Source organism: Setaria viridis, chromosome 6 (assembly GCF_005286985.2).
Source record: "Setaria viridis chromosome 6, Setaria_viridis_v4.0, whole genome shotgun sequence".
NCBI lineage: Eukaryota > Viridiplantae > Streptophyta > Magnoliopsida > Poales > Poaceae > Setaria > Setaria viridis.
Window position 1 is genome coordinate 1572646 of NC_048268.2, and position 18980 is coordinate 1591625.

At 39.7% G+C, this 18980-nt stretch overlaps 1 protein-coding gene across 2 annotated transcripts; it reads right to left on the minus strand.

Moving 5' to 3' along the window:
- Positions 1-349: 349 nt before the first annotated feature.
- Positions 350-16398, minus strand: LOC117860675 (protein FORGETTER 1). Of its 2 annotated transcripts, none has more exons than XM_034744054.2 (32): positions 15796-16398; positions 14846-14911; positions 14546-14719; positions 14330-14460; positions 14144-14220; positions 13478-13659; positions 13251-13328; positions 12586-12718; positions 11798-11858; positions 11594-11675; positions 11278-11406; positions 10361-10504; positions 10158-10260; positions 8942-9070; positions 8159-8226; positions 6608-6780; positions 6426-6519; positions 5929-6026; positions 5713-5848; positions 5517-5623; positions 5257-5352; positions 5070-5157; positions 4859-4976; positions 4215-4326; positions 4010-4133; positions 3856-3933; positions 3586-3704; positions 2961-3014; positions 2425-2527; positions 1669-1797; positions 1398-1509; positions 350-822 (listed from the first exon to the last, which is right to left on the minus strand). In XM_034744054.2, exons 1-32 carry the CDS (start codon positions 16381-16383, stop codon positions 791-793), a joined length of 3918 nt encoding a protein of 1305 aa, XP_034599945.1. In that variant the 5' UTR covers positions 16384-16398; the 3' UTR covers positions 350-790. The 2 variants fall into 2 exon arrangements, with proteins under 2 accessions (XP_034599945.1, XP_034599944.1); XM_034744053.2 differs by having other exon boundaries at positions 8159-8229.
- Positions 16399-18980: the final 2582 nt, after the last annotated feature.

The window sequence follows — 18980 nt, forward strand, 5'->3', positions numbered from 1 at the left end:
ATATTTCCAATTTTTTCTGGACTGCACAAATACTTACCATGATGTTCAAACACATTGTGCTGAAGTGGCACCAAAACAGGCAATTTTTCGGCCGACCTGGAACCCCTTGGGATTTTCCCCTCATCAGCATCAAACCTTGTACTACTAACAAAAAAAAAGGAAAAAGAAGAAACGGTTGCCACGTCGACAAGTACAGGCAGTCACTGTCGTGGCAACTGGCGAGTCAGCCCACAGCAATATTACCAATGCAGCAAGTGCTGTATGACTCAGCCCACAGCTACTGAACCTGAATTTGGAACACAAATTCTCTCTCTGATGGGGACACAAATTCCTTCTTGAAACAACGGAAGAACACGAACTGGAGATGTTAACCGAAAAATCACGCACCAATTTGGTGGAGCGAAAAGTTACATCACCGCGTCGATCTGGTTGATACCTTAACCTCTGTTGTGCAATCCAGTCAGAAAGGCTAGCGCGGCCGACTGTCAAACATGGTAGCTAAAAGAGCCACAGCCACATTACATGACAAAGATGCATATCATACATGTAGACCTCTGATTTAACTGGCAGATGGTCCATGGGTACACACCAGACCTGTAACTGGACCTAAATTGATAAACCTAACTATATAACAAACAAAAGATGCAAGGAGAGGTTCTCTATTATACTTTTCCTAATCACAAGTAGAATCACACCAGATTAGATAAGCCTCCCAGGATGCCTCTCCTTAGCTTCACAGATTTGGTCCACAACATTGAAAAGGATGCGAAAAGAGTTGCATCTTTCCAAGTCAATCGTCAATATCTTGGACCCATTGCAAACCTGCCATAGGATAACAAAAAGGGATGCAATATCCCGTGCTAAGCAAATTGCAAGTGCATGAAAAAAGAGGAGGAAAAATACAAGGTCATATTCTTATCTCTAATTTCCAACTAAAAACTCAGTTAAAACTACCATAACATTAGGCAACAAATATAGCCATTTTCTTGTGTATATCTCCTGTAATACTCAAAGATACTCCATCTGATCACAAATATAAGTACTTTTAGATCCGTCCAAGTAAAAGGTTTTTTAACTGTTGATGACTAAAATTCAAATAGTTTTGCAACATGAGCTTGCGGTACTGTATCTTAATCAAAAATAGTTTCGTAATATAATTGGAATGGAATACTTTCGTAGAAATTGGTAGTCAAAATGTCACCTTGTAGACCATGTCGATGTCCTAAACTGCTTATATTTGTGATCAGAGGGAGTAATTAACAGATAACAGTATCCAAAATTTGATGGCATTATTTTCCAGTCGTGCATGCACATCATCCACAGTTTCCTTTTCACTATAGACCATTAAAGGTAATAAGCAGATGGGAGTGCTTTGAAGGTGGAAAACTGGAACTGACCTTTGAGTACTGATTCCACTGCAGAATTAGGAATAATAAGCCCAACAAATCGCCGGTTGTCATTTGTCGTTTCCAAGCGGACAACACGTATTCTCTTGTGAATCTGTCGCACCTATTTGATTACGTAAGCAAAATAATTAGAGAAGAGTAGATTAGAAGACCCAATTATTTAATTTCACCAAGCTGTCTAATATAATATTTGAAGTAATGAACTGATAACTGCGGCAGCTCCTTGTAGTAAAGAGAGAACAAAATAATTAAAAAAACAAACCTGCTTAGCTAGTGCCTTTTCTACTACACCCCATACAGGAAGTATTAAACCACCCAAGATATTAATCTCCTGTAACCTTCTCCCAACAGTACAATGGCTTCCAAGTTTGCATTTTGGCCCGTGCATACACTGAAAGTAAAAAAAAAAACTGATTAATGAATGAATCTAGGCCAAGTTGGTTAAAGGGCAGAAAATATAGCCAATCATGTCATGGATAACAAAATGGAAAATTTTGCTACATAACTCTGCTCCTTCATGAAATTAGCTGTAGGACACTGAAATGTGCTTTCTTTGCTGTATTAACACATTAGTTTCTTTGCTGCAGGACACCGCCAAGAACGTATTTTCTTGTAATTAGCTGTATTTCTTGTAACCAATTGATTTTCCTCAGTGTCCCATAAGAAGGTATGCATTATCATTTTTAGATGCTGGAACTATAATCTATGGAAATAAAATAAGAGCCAAAACAACAGAGCCTTGTTGTCCCAAGCAAGTTGGGGTAGAGACAAACGAAGAGCTAAAAGCACATCGTAGACTGGATGAATGGATTATTGTATCATTTTCATGTTTTTCCCCTTTGTGCTACTGGTAAAAAACTACTGGCATTTCTTTTCCTAATTTGCTAACTCATTTGGCAATAACAGATCACTGGAAATTTAGAAATGAAGTAAGCCAGCTTAATCCTAATATGTTTTTGGATAGTTTCTACAAGTATTACAATCAATGTTCAATGAAATTATCGAACTAAAGTATTACCTGCTTGGATGAAGCATCATACTCTTCTTGCCAACCTTTGCCAATTCTGTCAACAGATGAGACCTTCCTATACTTGCTTTTAAGTTCAACCAAAGGCATCTCCCTTGAAAAAAGACAGTGATAATAAAAAAAATTAGCCCCAAAATTTAGCCAACTAACATGATATAAGACATTCATAGCCCACAAATAACAGCTAAGCTTTACAACCTGTTCATAAATATGCGACTTTGTAGAATGCGTGCAGTCAAACTTCTCTATCTTTGACCATTTGGATTGATCATATGAAAATAGTATCATTGAATTCGTGGAAAATGCTTTCATCATATAGTAATTTAATGACTTTTTATTATCATGTTCATTTAAAATTTGTGGTTAACGTTGCACAGTAAAGATCATGTAATTCAATGTCCAAAACGTCATACATTTATAAACGCAGAGAGTACTCAAGATGAATCATAAAACTCCATCAAGAGTTTGATGTATTTAGGAAGCAGAAATAGAAAAGAACACTAAAAGAAAAATGATGAATCAGGTACCTTGAAGCCTCCCCAACAGCAGGACGAATTACTCTGTACATTCCTTCAGTTGAGCTGGTACAGGAAAAACGAGAACAATTGCAATAAGGGTTCAGGTTGTAAAAAAGCATAGTTGCAACAATTACAACGTGGCATTATATTTGTTGGCAACCAAGCAAACAGTAGTGTGATAATCATGATAGATGTATAACAGAGCGTATTTTATTAAACCAAGCACCTCAATATCCATATACCTAACTTCAAACAACAGTAATAGATGTATGTCAAATTTTTATGGGACCAATAGGGCACCTTTTCTTATGTATTTAAAATTATTGCTTGACTCCAAGCTGAAATAGGGCTCCTAGAATTCATGGAATTCATGAAATACTTGCTGAATTCTCCAACAGTGTAACAAAATATATCGAAAGTGTCCAAGGATTCCCAACAAAGTGCAGATTACTTGCTGAATTGCTTCACTCTTGATCAAATGAAGAATTACACAATGTTCTTTTACTTAGGATAGCTACCTTTCTCAACAAGAATCTTTCTTATTTAAATTTTAAGACAGAAATTTGCAATCCTGAGATATTTTGCAAAACAGAACTAAAGATAACTACAAACATATTCATCAACCACATCTTACCCCTCAAAAGCTAGCAGAAAGTGCCTTCTCCCCATCCATTCTTTTCTGGACTCATAGAATCCATCACTGGAAGAACCTGCTTCATCTTTCAGCCTTTCTTCAAGAATTGCATTTGCTAACTAAACATTTGCAATTGAAAATATAAAGAACAATGCAGTTGTCAAGAGTTACAGTCTTCAAACTAATGCAGAACCAAACTGGAATATGACTACAATTTATGTAGAACCAATTCTAATGAAAAACAGATAAGGGCTTCAAAATGCAGCTTACCTCAAAAGAAACTCCACGATCAATTGTAAAAGCATATAATATTGTAGTAGCACCAGACAAGGTATCGACATGAACAGTCTGCACAAGCAAACTTCAGTTATAACTATTGGAAGTACAACTACTGCAGCAAAGTTTTATCTGAAGGAAATACTACCTTTGGGGATTCTTTCATTTCGACACTTTTAGCTTTGATATCAACAATACCAGAATCAAGTTGCCCTTCAGTCCGTGCATTCTGAATGACTAAATCCAGTATGCTTGTGAAAAGATCAAATAATCTGTCAAATTAAGTGTGTTCATGAGATATCGACTGACAAGATACAAATATAGTGAAAGAAACTGGTGCTCAGAAAACTTGCCTATTCTGGATGTCTGGAAACAATCCCAGAATACGATTAAGGAAACGGGCCACATCATGCATATCAGAATCAAGAATCCTACCAGTAAGCTTTCCACCATTTTTTCCATTGCCTGCCACAAAAATTGCTAATCACATGCTCCATTTGAAACTAAATAGGACAGATTATAATGTAAAAACTAGCAGAACATTTCTGTTGTGCATTGCAAGTATGTTAAGTAGCAGTAGCAAGCACCATTACACTCATGGTTATGACCTCAGGCCACAGCCAAACTACTACTTCAAACAAATTACAAAAGGACATGTATAACAACAAATCCAGAAGTGAAGTTTATATGATAAATTGGCCAAAAACATCAAATTTGTGGCTAAGAAACATATGTTCGTAGCTTTGGGATGTGTACCCATCAAAAAGGCTATCTAGAATGTGGTACCTTTTGTCTATGATAATAACAGGTTTTATTACAAAGAGTAGAATGAAACAGCTGAAATATATTAAGTTCAAAAGTGGCGGAATTGCTACGAAGCATCACTAGATTTGGATAGTAGAACATGATATTTTGATAACAAAACAAACAAAATATAACTTTCCAAAGTTCATACTTTTAATTTTGAAACAATACAAATAGGTCTAAAACAACTTACACATTACAGGATCCCTAATAATTCCAACTGACACTAAAGCAGCTTTTGCTTTAGTGATGAACTCTTCAAGGGTAGATTGATTCTCAGAGCATCCCAGAGGCACAACTGGAAATGCATCCTGGTAACCTTGAAAAAAATGCTTTAGGATAATGCATGGACTTTGAAATAACCCTTCCTTCCACAGGGAAAATAAAAAATATTAACTACTAACCTGTTCCATTATTCCTCTGTACATCATTGTCAGGGCTTTCTTTCCATAATTACTGTCATAGTTAAAGGCACTAAGTGATGGTCCAGCTCTACAAAAGTTAGATCACACGATGTAATCTTCAGAGATATTCGAGGTTATACTTATTACAGATCTAAGCTGACTGAGATCAACCAAAGGGAGAAAGAACCTTCGATCTCCTTGTGTTAAAGCTCCAAGAGACTCCAGTCTCTTCGCCACGATGGATGCAAATCGCTTCTCACCACCAAGGTTTGTAAAAAGAAGCCTAGATTGGTGTTTCAAAAATTAAAACTTGAATACTTAATCATCAACAATTAGTAATTCATCAATCAGAACTACACTAAGACCCTGATTTTGATCACTTTCTTTGAAAGTAATGTAACAAACAGTATAGATGAGCAATTGAAAAGTTTCGTGTTCATATAATACCTATATTCAGGTGCAGAAGTTTGATTAGAACGATGGGTTCTCCCAAACTGCTGAATTGCACGGTCTGCACTCCAAGGAAGCTCTAGTGTTATGTGTACCCTTCTCCTCTGGCATGTGTAGTTAAGAAAGATAAGGAGCAATCCTATAGACAATCGTCTCAAATAATTATATGGATGAGCAAGAGAGGAAAAAAAACCTGATTTTTCACCCTTCGATCAGCATGTAGAGAAACACCAGCTGATCCTGCTTCCGAGATTATAGCAATATTCTTTTCTCCATTCATGAACTGCTGCTTTTCATGCATATTGATCATGTCCAATGCGACTTCTTTCCTAGAAAAGGGCGTAACGTTGTAAATGAGAATTACTGAATCAAAGAAGATAACAGGCCCATTGTAAGAAAGCTCTCTCACGTGTTCCTCGCCTGGTAAGTAACACCTTTTCCGTCTGATGCTCTTATTAGCATACCACGTCGCCCAGTTATTTCTGCAACATTATCAGGACCACCAAGCTACAAAATACAAAATGGCATTGTCGATGACCAAATAATCAACTAAATTCTTTACACAACCATACCACTCTGCTCACTCAAAAGTGTGACGGACTGAGGAAGTACACAAATAGGATTGAAATTATCAAGATGATAACTGGATGGGCTCTGGATGTCTTAGATCATACATCAAAAGTCAATGACACCTCCTAAAACACATAACTTATTCACATTTACTCATGTGTTTCATTAAGCCACATAAGCAGTTATCAATAGGTCATTCTACATTTCCATGGCTTAGATATGGGTTCACATACTCCTCTTTGTAGCCTGAGGTTACTAATACCAACTACTGCTCAGCATTCAACAAAAATTTCATAAGAGGGGAATTCACCATTTCCATTTTGAAACTTCAATTACCTGATCGATGATATCATCTAGAGGATTATTAGGTAAATCCAATGACCGGATAATGTCAAGAATCTTCAACTTTCGCTCCACTGCAGCATCATACCTGAAAACAATTTTGCAGGTAAGTTTCTGAACTGGGCCATATGAGCATGTCAAATTAATGAATAATTATTGATTTGCATAACAGGCACCTCTTCGACAGTTCAGTCAAGTAAGCATCTCTTTTTTTCAAGTAGTTTTCTACTTTCTCCTTGCAACTATAACATGACCAATCATCAGTCAAGGTTTCAGTCCAAGGTGGAGTCAGGCAACCAGGGTGAACACGTGCAGCACAAACAGAGCAATAAAGCAACAGGTTTTTCTCCTGAAATGGCATGCAAATTAAAGGGTCAAACAAATAAAAAAGTAGGCAAATAGAATATAAAACAGCTATTCTCTCCAATCTCAGTATTGCCTAGTGCGGTGACATACATATCAATTTCAAGTTTTTATCCACCAATGATGAATATAAAATGGCTGCCGCAATTATTCCCCCCTTTTGCTTTTGTAAATTTACCGGCAAACTAGAATCTGGTCAAATTCAAAATTCGAAAAAGGTACTTTGGGAGGACATATATATCCATTCAGGTAAGGACTTAAAGGTGAAACCTTTAAGATTTGCACACAATATTAGCTATCAGAATGCAAAGATATGAACATGCATGAGCATGATATGGTAGCTGCTTTAAATGATCTACGTAAGAAGATTGAAACAAAGAAATAAATCAGAGTAGGAGTCCAGTTCTGACATCGGAAATGATATTATAGATGGCTGACATAGATCCTAGCCTATTTTGCTGGCCCAAACATACTCTTTTTTTTTACCGAAGTCAGCATGGGAAGCCCCAACCTATTTTTTTATATATTTTTTTATTCCAGACCTGTTTATTTCGCTCCAGGGAGCTGAACCCAGACCTGCTGGATGCTACTCAGGTGCTCTAACCACTAGGCTAGAGGCCCTTTCACAGCCCAAACATACTTGAACATTATTTGGTAGTAGCTGCAGCTTGTAAGAGTAAATAAATCATATAAAGAGAAGATCAGATGGTTATTCCATCACCTAGAAAAAGTCAAACAAAGTTCTCAAAAAGAAATATACAACAGCTCATACCCAGTTTCGTGCACGCGTCATTGATCTTAATGGCTTTGCAATAACAACTTTCCTTTCCAGAGTAAAGATCTAATAATAAGTGTTGATTTTCTTTCATGGGTTACCTTCTAATATTTTATGTTATTATTAACTAAAGGTGGTTACAATTAAAAACATACATTTTCCACATACCCCAAATCTAAGACAAACCCTTAAGGGCTTGTTGAATGGAGCAGGCTCAGTTGCCTTGGATTAGGAGGGAGGATAACTCCCTTCCAACAAAGGAATTTGGTCAAATCCCTGCATACTCTAACAGGCCGGATGCAGTTAGTGGTTTGTATTTACTGGTTTCTGGACGATACTGAACAGTTACCAGGTAGCGGTGGTTTGAACAATTGGGGCCTGGCTAACGTTACAAATTCAATTTAGATTTGGCAGGTGAATTAAAACTGGTTGCCAGCAAACCGGTATTGACATTTGCGGAATTTTTTCCTAAAATGATTTTTAAGCTCTGGTGTGACAATAAAATGATCCTGATGGGTAAAAGTGCCAGGCACAATTAAATCACAAATAGATTAAAATCTGCAGTGTTTATTGAAACATAACAAGTCACCTCCTCAGTGTTGCAGATCTGACACGTATAGAATTCCTCATCAGAATCTGTTGATTCATGATCTGACTCTGCTGCAAAATTTTACATAATAGATCAATAATTAACTCAAGTGATTATCAGGAAATAGATCATATTTATTCTTCAAAAATCCATGCAACAATAGCAATTAACTATTTCAAATTTCAAACACCACAAAGTACTATCAGAAGAAATTACTTTTACAGTTTCAGAGGTCATAAGTGTTATTCGGATGCTTTCCAAGTCATTTCATGCAATTATGAAATTGTCAAGTAATAAAGCATGGCATCTATGTGTATATCAGTGTATGCACACGCATAGTCACCTTCAACAAAATAAACTAGCCTGCTGTACTGACACTAAATAAATAGATGGAATAATATATAAAATACAAACCATGTGCATTGGTTCTTGAAGATAGAAAAGGTGATTTCCTTGTCAATTTTTAATGTGAAAGTATGGCAATAATTATCCCTGCAATTTCTTGCAGTAACCAATGATCATGGGTCATAGCCTTTGTGATTTACACCAGAGTCTCAAAATAATTGAGGTGGTTAAGAACATCCACCAATGTCAGGTCTGTGGTTGTGCTACAGTGCTACACTATGGAACCTCGGAGCACACAGAAATCTGTACCAATTTCGAGAATACTTAGATCATTGAGAATAATGCTTCCAAGAGATAACTATAACTAAAATAGAAATCTTTTGCCACTGCAGTACCATACATAGCATTCATTAGCAACCACACTGTCAAGAAACTTACGTGGAGGATGCCCGTCACTTCCATCGTCACTCACATCTTCCAGTTTTCCAAGTTTACTAACTCGTCCTTTCAAGGACACATCGGGTCCATAATGCCGCTTACGCTGAAACTCCACGACCTTTTCTTCATCTGCAACAGCATATGCATTTTTTTGTGAATAGAACTTGTACTAAATACCAACAAGGGAGCAAAATATATGGAGGGTACATGAGAGTGGAAATAGGAATACAAAAAGAACTACAGTACCCTATTATGTCACTATGTTATATCCTTCATAACACAAATAAAAAGTGATATATCCTCATATTCTCTTCTAAATAAAAATCAAGAGAGTACTAAAACTCACTTTCCGCAATATAATTAGTCAAATTTTCAAATAGTCCATCAGTACGTAAATGTATGATGTTTTGGACATCAACAGCCTCGAAGACACACATTTGACTACTACTTTTTGTGTGAAAATGGTAACAAAAAATATATACTTCCTATATTATAAAATTATTTCCCGTGATAAATACAATGATACTATGTCAACGTGACCAATCCATATACATTTTGTTAAATCTATGGTCAAAGATAAAAGGTGTTGACTGCGCACATTCTAGGACGTATACAATGACAAACAGAGGTAGTAGTAGTTTTTGTGAGTGTTACGACAGTTGACATCCGAAACATTGAAGTTTGCTTAAACCACAAGTCCTGACCTTTTTTTCCCAAAAGGTGTCTATGATAGTGCAGGATGGCTACAAGTGGGGTTATTGTACATTTGTACAGAAATAAGTGATGGTAAATATGATGTGCATAAATGTGATGTAGCAGTAAGGTGTGTGGTCTTATATCACAACAATAGAAGGCAGCATGACCGCATTACAATTACTTAAACTAAAAAAAAGCCAACCCCATTTGCAAAAACCATAGCGAAAACAGGAGTTCATAAGTCCTTTATCTATTGCAAACCATCATCTGGTTACAAACATAAAACCACTTTGATTTCAGCACAAAACCATGAAAAACCGAGAAAAATGAAGTAATTACTCATAACAAAAACATCAATTAAAAATTTTATGTAGAAATTTAACTTATTCTGGAAGACAATAAGAGACTAAATTTGCAAAACTACAGATACTTTGGCAAACTTATCACAAAACTACAGATTTAACTCAAACATTAGCATTATGTTCCATCTATAAAGTTTTTGCTGGTTGCCGATGCAAACCTTGCTGAAAACAATCAGGCTTTGGTGGCAAAGGATAATGATCTTCTACCAGCTTAAGAAGAAGCTCCCTAGGACCAGAGACAAAATCTTCCAATTCAACGCCCTGCCACATTTTATTGGGAAACAAAATTTTGGAGCATCAGTTCGCCTGTCGAGCTATAGAATACACAAGATGGGTAGAAAATGATGAGTAGATAACACACATATTTTGCAATAGCTTCCTCCGTTCGGGCTTCTCCGGTGCTCTGAAGACCGATCACCACACATTTTTCTTCTGCTAAGGCTTCTTTTGCCAATCTCACAACAGCAGGTACCTTCGCAGACATACACATATGCCTAAAAAAGCGCTGTGAAAAAGAATGTACAGAATGTACAGTTATTAAATTATTAACAATATGGGGTAGAGTTAAGAGTATATGAGAAGCACATAATCTGCAAGACTTCACAAGTACCGCAATAGAATTTTCTCTCTGATCTGGACATCCGGTGATCATCAAGGAGTAATGACAATATGTGAATATGACTTTCGGGGAGCCCATGAACTCTCTTATTGGTCAACATGTTTACGGTAATAAACATATTGTTGCATAAAATGAAGGGGGACATGGTTTTTGATTTCGTTTTCCTTTTTTTGGTCCTTGGTGAAATCAGCAAAATTCGTGAAATTCGGTCAAAAAATTTCAGATAAAATTTCTCAAAAAAAAATCAATTTAAATTTCTAAAGTCCTTATAAGAAATCATGTGTAATTTGTATTCACAGCTTTCTCTCTACCTCAATGGTATGCTTCCTATTGCCCGGTCAACAGGTCCCTGGTTCGAATCATGTTCGTGGCTGTTTTAGTTTTTTTGTTGCGGTGGCGTAATGGAGCCCACTTGTCAGTGGCAGTGAAAAACGCAAAACTCAGAGGCAGGAATCAAACCTGAGACCTCTATTGTGCCCAAAGAACATCCAAACCACTGCGCTACATGCTGCTTTTAGTCTAAACATACTTATCTATTCTATATAACCAAAAATAAATTCAAACTAAACAAATTTTCTAAACGATAATTATTTTTTTGCTCCCCGGCGTAAAGAACAAAATTCGCGAAATTTAATTTTTGAACCCTGAAAGGGAATCACCTGATGACTGGCCCAGTATAGCCGCCATATTTGAGCTGAATTGCCTTTATCTTCTGCGTAATATTCGATGGCTGATAGGAGTTCAACACGCAGTTCAACCCAAAGTCCAGCTGCCTTTTTATACATATTCTGCAACATGAGATAACTACAGGTTAAAAAAAATTAGTAGGAAAAGTTGATTTTAAAAGGATATTACTTTATGTTAATGAGAAATCACACTTTGTAACAAAAACATTCTAACAAAACAGATAAAAATGGCTCCAATAAAACTAATCATATCACCAAAACAGAAGAAAAAGGTTGCATGTCAATTTACCATCATTCTTTCCTCCAGAGGAGCTTCCAGAACATCAAAGTCAGCACCCTTATAGCTTAGGGTACGGCAAACATACATACCTCTGGGGAAGATTTAACAAGAGCAATATTAATGGTGCACAAAAACACTGCCTATGTCAATTAGTGTGCACTTGTGCAAATATAAGGCAGAGCATGGTCATATAGCAGTACCAGACACACTAACCTGGCTTTCATGTCCATAGCAACAAGTTCAAGAGCACCCACACCTCCTTTCTCAAGAGCACCTGAAAATTATTCCCATAAAGCATGAACAATAGCTAAAATCACTAATATTTATTTAGATTTAACAGGCTGAATTTCTGATGGTAGCTAAGCATAGTAGTATCATGTAAAGGATACAATGCTTACTATCGTGGAATATATGTGCCTAAAACCAGAAGATCCATTATTGCTAAGACAAAGGAATATTTGCCCTACACTAATACAACTGTGAGAAGAACTAATAATGGTATTTGCTGGTAGTGTACATTTTTACAACGGTAGTTTTCAATTAGCAGCATACCTGCAATTTATAAATCCCTATGGAAAGCGGTTACCTCTAAGCCTTTTTAATCAATAAACTGAATAGGAAATAGATAGTGCTGTCCTATCATTCGAGTAAAGAAAATGCAGATAAAGCACCAGTTCATTTCCATTTATGGGCAGCATTCATGTTTGAATGATAATTTAACAGCAAAGACATCTGATAATACTGAGCTTTTCTATCTGATTTGCTTCCAAGCCATCTATAGCACAACAAAATGTACAAGAAATGTAGCAGTTCTTGTACATTTTGTTGTGCTATAAATGGTTTGGAAGTAATCTGATAGTAAAACTCGATATTCATATAGTAAGTGCGGTTAGGATGGATAGATTAGTGATCATTTGTTTGTAAATTCAGATAAGAAATGTCAAAGGAAAAAAAGTATACACAAAGAAAAAGAAAAAAAGAAAAGAGGAATAAACATAAACCTAGAAATTGGTGAAAATTCTCAAATGATGTTCCATCTCCCCAGAGACCAAGCCGAACCATGTAACCTAAATTTCGAGGCTCAGATGCACCCGTTGCTGAGCAATAAACAACCCGAGCTTGAGGTAACATTTCCTGTGATGTTTGCCATCAGTGTATCAATATATCATCAGAAAAAAAAACTGTAAAAAAATACCAAGTAATCTGACAAACTAACATCAATAAGACCGCCCCTACAAAGTAAAAGATCTTTGTTACAACAAAGAAGGGGCACACTGATAAGACCATAAATATTGTTTAAAGTTACAAAATTCATGGCAACTACCAGAGTTGGCAGGCTGCCAGCTCAATCACAAAATTCTCAGAAATGAACTTAAGAACATGGCATATCAAGTAAGACTATGGTGGCAAAAGAATTTCCTCCAAATAAACACCCTTGCATAATTTTTTAAGGTTTATGCTCCTATGGGAGGACAATTCGAATTTATGGTTTCAAACGTATATTTTAGTAGACAGTAATTTATACAAAAAATTTTAGCTCTTTCAAAGCCACACAGCTCGCATTCAAGAAATTGCACAGGAAGGCGACAGCAGCAGAACATGCTTTATGTTGATCACAAGGGCAAACTGAACAAGGAAACATCACCAAACAGGAATCTACACACACCTGAATCTCAAGGACAGCTTTACCAGTGCGGGTGGGCTGGCTCCCTGCCTCAGGAATCAGATTTTTGGCCTTGTGGCACTGCAAGAGAGATCATTTCAGCATATTAAACTAATGCACATCATGTTTGAATAATAAATGGATGTTTTCTAGAATATGCCAAATTCGTTCAATTAATCTTATTTCTCTTTTGTTGGTGGCTTGTACGTTCAAGCATGTGCCTTATATACCTCATCAAACACCAGAAGACCATCAAAGTCAGATCCACACCACTGTACCAACTGCTGCAAACGGGAGAGGCCTTTCTCAGAGGATGCTATCAAGCTACTATAAGTTACAAAAACAACTCCCTCTGTGATCCCAATGGCTTTAGAGTCTAGCTTAGAATATGGAAGCTTATTTAAAGCGTGCACTGCAGAAGAAATATTGGTGTCAGTCATAAACATCAGCAACAGACATGAAATAGATAATTGACATACATTCCTGGTAAAGGTTCAAGGTTGTTCATTTCAACTCAATTGATAGAGCTAAGACAGGCCATTTGATCAATGAATTCTATTAAGTGTTTAACAATTCATGCTAGTCTTGTTTCTCATGAAGACTGCCATAAAGACATCTGAAAAATGGAAATAATAATGCTTCCATACTGTTGACCATGAGTTGATACTTATAGTTTATTTATAATACTTTTCTCTCCTATATGCACCTTTTACAATGTTTTACATAAGTAGCATTACATGTAACGATATACTTTTATAGAAGTTTTCAACAATGACATGGTGTAGATGTATCCTGTCTCCCAATTCCATTTATTTGCATCAGATGGGCTCACTTAGAGCGAATTGCAATTCCATTTTGCTCATAACTCAAAGAATGGTGTGTTTGTAGATTCACACCTTCCACGCACTTTGCACCAACATCATCCAGATCTCTACGGGCATCATATTTCAGGTCCGAACCAATCGATATCCACCTGAATAGTTTATCCATCATTTAAGTACAAAGAAGCAACAAATAATGCTAGCACAGCCGAAAAATTGGATAGGTAGTTACAGAATTTCTTTTCTTGCAGAAGTTCTTACAAAGCCTTATGCCTTCCCTGCTGCCAATTTTCCCAGATCAATCCAGCAATAGTACGTCCTTTACCAACACCAGCTCCATCACCAATGAAGAAACCTGCTCTAGCACCAGTCGGGAGATGATGAAGATGCCTCTGCCATACAAGACTGACATGAGATGCAACGTATTTACAAAAACTTCACGGAAAACAAATATCAGACAATGAAAAGGTATCTGACCTGACAAGCATACACTAACGTTTCAATTTGTAAGCAAGATAATGCATTGGTTTCATCCAATTCTTCCATAATAGTCAACTTGTGAGTAGGTTCAGGAGGTTGCACCGCTGATAAGGAGGATGTTTCTACTACAGGGTCAGGATGAGGAAGACCGAGAGAGAGCTTGGGAGGCCTCTGGAAATATAATATGCATATGTAAATTTCTCAAATCAACAACAAAAGTGAAATAGAAAGGGATCTACGAAGTCCAAAGCTGCTCTCCCTTTTTTTCATCAAATTTATTAAAACATAAACCCTTACATAATCAGTGAAAGTTTCCCCAAAAGTGCCACCTTCATCTTCGTCACGCTCAACATCAACTGCAACCTGCATGAAACCAATTATCATCATATAGTCATAAAGCCAGGAACCCAGAACCATATCAAAAAGGCATTGGTAAATGGCAGATGATAGGATGCTATGGACTGTTGACTGTTCAATATTTACATGCATCATTCAACAACCAAACTTGATTGAATACAGATAAGAAAAGGCGGGAGCAAAGGCAAACATAGTGGTTAGCGCATGCATAAGGTAGACAAAAAAAACCTCAATTAATACAAGGTGCTTATGCAAAGTAAGCTAATGCATAATTATTAAGATTTAAACTGAGCCTGTTTGGATGTTGTAGTTTAGAAAAACTACGGTATGGAGAAACTGTAGTTTTAGAAACCAGCAGTGTGGTAAAGCACAGTTTAGAAAAAAGAGGTCGTCAGTGGAGTTTCTAAACATCCAAAAAGACTACAGTTTTAACAATGCCATGGTTTCCAAAGATCCAAGGTTTGTTGACTCCAAACACCTCATAGGTTTTCAGAACCAAAGTAATTTGCAAAGCCATAAACAGATGCCCTTGGTATCCCTCTGAAGACTCTAGAAAACTAGTGCATGACAGCATGAGTTTCACATGATATTATTAAGTCACACAACAGAATTTTACAACCAGGGATAGACAATGCTATGGTGTCTTGTGCAACCAGAAGTTCAGTTTCTACTTCTAGTCTTACAGAGAAGTCATTGGCATTGGCATCCAGACATGCATGCGAGAAAATCAAATGTGTCATTCACCACAGCTAAAAAAAGGTCATTTGACCCAAGATCAAGTCAACAGACACCTCAATTTTGACGTTTGACCTTAATCATGTCAGGCGACTAGTGATACGGTAGTCTAACTGACAGCATAGCAGTAACGATGAACAGGCAGAGCCACTCACCTCGTTGATCTCCTCAGGTGGCTCAGCGGGCGGGAACATGGGCGCCATGGGCACCTGGAGGTGCGGCGGCATCATGGGCAGGAAGGGCATGTGCGGCATCGGCACCGGTGGCGGCGGCGGCATTGGGGGCGGGACGAAGCCCGGGCCCGCGGAGGCGAGGAAATGGCGGAGCTTGGACATGTCGACGGCGAGGTCGACGCCGCACTGCGGGCACCGGAAGCGGGCGAGGCCGTGGGGCACGTTGAGGACGGCCTTGCAGCGCGCGCAGGGGAGCTGGATCTTGGTGGGGTCCACGCCCTGCGCCCGGGGAGCGGAGCGGCGGGCGGGAGGAGGGTGGGGCGCCGGCTGAGGCTGAGGCAGCGGCAGCGAAGGCGGGGGAGGCGGTGGAGTTGGGGCCGAGGGCGGCGGGGTCGGGGAGGCCTTGGGCGGGGACGGCGGCATGAGCTCCGGCGGGAGGCGCTGCGCCATGCGGCACTTGGGGCAGATGAACTCGGTCATGCCGGGGGCCACGGCGAGGACGCCGCGGCAGCCGGCGCAGCGCACCTGGACGGCGGCCGCCGGGGCGGGGGAGGCGCCGCGGCCGGCCATCGCGGAGGGCGGGGGTGAGGGTTTCCGCCGTCGGCGTGGGGAGGGAGGGGGGTTTCCGCCGCGGTGTTAGGGGAAAAGAGTGGGTTTTTACCGGGGTTCTGGCATTTTTTGGCAATCGGGAAAAAAAAAAGCTTACCATTTCGGGAGGCTCGTGGCATTCATTTCCTGCATATATATTACGCCAATAAACATCTTTCCCGCCGGCAGTTTCTCCACCAGGGTCAAGGGGGGTGTTGGGTAAAATCTAGATTTTTAGAGGGGTACACGTAAAAAAGACTTCTGGTCCTGTGGATTTGGGAAGAGCAAAATACACAACGATCCTTGAACTTATCCTGTGATATCATTCGGGTTCCTAAACTCTATTTTTAGAACCTCAAATTTATCTCGGAGTATTATTTGGGTTCCTAAACTCTTATTATTACTACCGTAAAATTTGTAAGAGAAAAAAACTTTCACATTTTCATTGTAACTGCCCCTTAACCTAACTACGGCACACTGGGCAGTGGTGGGCCCACATTGATTCAAGGGTATTCAATTGAATACCCATTATTTTTGCAAAAAAATTTCATGTATATAGTGTATTTTAGGTGTATGTATGAAAAAAACAAAAATACAAAAGCTAGCATACACATTTCACTCGAAAAGGCCCACCGGAGGCCAACTTCGCTCTCCCTCGACTGGCCCAACTGGCCCATCCGGCCCATCCGGCCTGCATCTGCCCACACCCCAAATTCCCCACCGGCCCACCCGGCCACCCCCACCGGCCACCGTGAGCACAGGCACAGGGACGTCCAGGCGCGCGATTGCGCGAACCCTAGGTCCCTAGCGGCGGCCGGCGGCGGCGGCGGCGCCCGGCGGTAGGCCCTGCGGCCGGCGCGCGATTGGCGCCAAGCGGAGGCGCCGCGGGCCGCAGCTGCCGACGCGCCGGCGGCGGCGGGCGCGCCGCGCGCGCCTGCTCGGGCTCGGCTGCTACCGGCGGGCGGCGGCTACTGGAGCCACCGAGCCAGGAGGGCAGCGCGCCAGCGCCGCAGCGGGCGTCGGGCGGCCTGCGCGGCTGCGCCCTGCGCCCCTGCTGGCGGCCGCCCTGCCAGGGCTGCCCCGGCGGCTTGCGCGCGGCCGCGCGCGCGGTTGGGCGCCGCGACGCCGGCGACGGCCGAGTGCCGACGACGGGCCGGCGGCGGCGGGCGCGCAGGTGTAGCGCGCTGCGCTTTACTGGTGGCCGAGCGCCCGAGCCAGTGATTGCCAGTGATTGCTATCAGAACTGATTGCTATTCCTCCGCGAGTCCAGTGATTCATCAAGTCTACTGATTGCTATTCCTGATTGTTTGTGAAATTGAGGTGAGCATTTTGCCATTTTCAATTGTTTGTCAAATTAGGAAGCACATCAACTTTCAATTGTTTTAGCCTATAGCTTGTAAGTAGTAATCTTTGTTACCATTTTGCTGTTTTAGCCTCTATTTATTTCACATGTTGCCACTTTTATATGTTGATCATTAGTAGCTGGACAATTTTAATTTGTGATCAATTTTATTAATCAATGATGCTACCACTTAATTCTGTGTTATAAAATTATAATTTATTCTATCAAATTTTTTTTCTTGCCATCTCCAATTTTAAATACCCATAGTCCAGATCCTGCGCCCGCCTCTGACACTGGGCCTAATCAGTTCCTCTCCCAAAACAAATGTTTAAGCAACGATGGTATTGTAGAGGAATGCGCAATCAAAAATAGAGTAAAAGTGGCATATGCCGCATGACAAAATTGGCAAGGAACCTTAAAATCTACCACCATACGCTTTCCAAAAAAGAAAAAAAAACTACCAGCATACAATCATCTCTGTGACTCTATCTCCATGCACTAAATCGTGGTGAGTTTGATATCAACAGGGATAGCTTCGTGTCAATGGCCTCAATGAGCTTAGCGGTGATTATGATTACATAGCTACGCAAACTCGGTGGTGGATGAGGGAGCAATGATTACGTATGAGGATTGTTGGATCTCTGTGGCAGTTTGAGGTCGTTGGGATGTTTGCTCGCCTATGGCTGCTATAAGGTCGGGCTTGGTTTCCGCTTTGGGCCTCTATTTGCTTCATTGGACTGGTTAGAGGATCATGTTTATTTAGCAAACCGATCTTTTAACTAAACAGAATCTTTAAGGGTTTTTTTATCAAATTTTTTTTGTTTTATGCTTTTATCATTGGCTGCAACTCGAGCTTTATTTCTTTTGTGGGGTCGTGCGTTGCCCACGCCTTTCCCTCTCGTCGCCGCTGCCAAGGCACCCTCCCCCACTTTTGATTTCATCTTCGTCTACGAGAGGTAGGGGTGTTTGGGACATTTTAGTCCCTGTCACATCGGATATTTGATACTAATTAGGAGTATTAAACATAGACTAATTATAAAACTAATTGCACAGCTCCTAGGCTAAATCGTGAGATGAATCTATTAAGCCTAATTAGTTCATGATTTGACAATGTGGTGCTACAGTAACCATTCGTTGATGATGGATTAATTAGGCTTAATAGATTTGTCTCGCGATTTAGCCTAGGGGTTTTGTAATTAGCTCATGTTTAGTTCTCCTAATTAACATCGAAACATCC

Bases quoted from the DNA above. Each gene is read 5' to 3' on its own strand.
- LOC117860675 (XM_034744053.2), bottom strand. From the start codon at position 16,383: ATGGCCGGCCGCGGCGCCTCCCCCGCCCCGGCGGCCGCCGTCCAGGTG. The intron at 11,859-12,585 runs GTTTATGTTTAT...AATAATTTTCAG, and splicing joins GAATTTTCACCAATTTCTAG to GTGCTCTTGAGAAAGGAGGT. The intron at 5,353-5,516 runs GTATTATATGAA...ACACCAATCTAG, and splicing joins ACTTCTGCACCTGAATATAG to GCTTCTTTTTACAAACCTTG.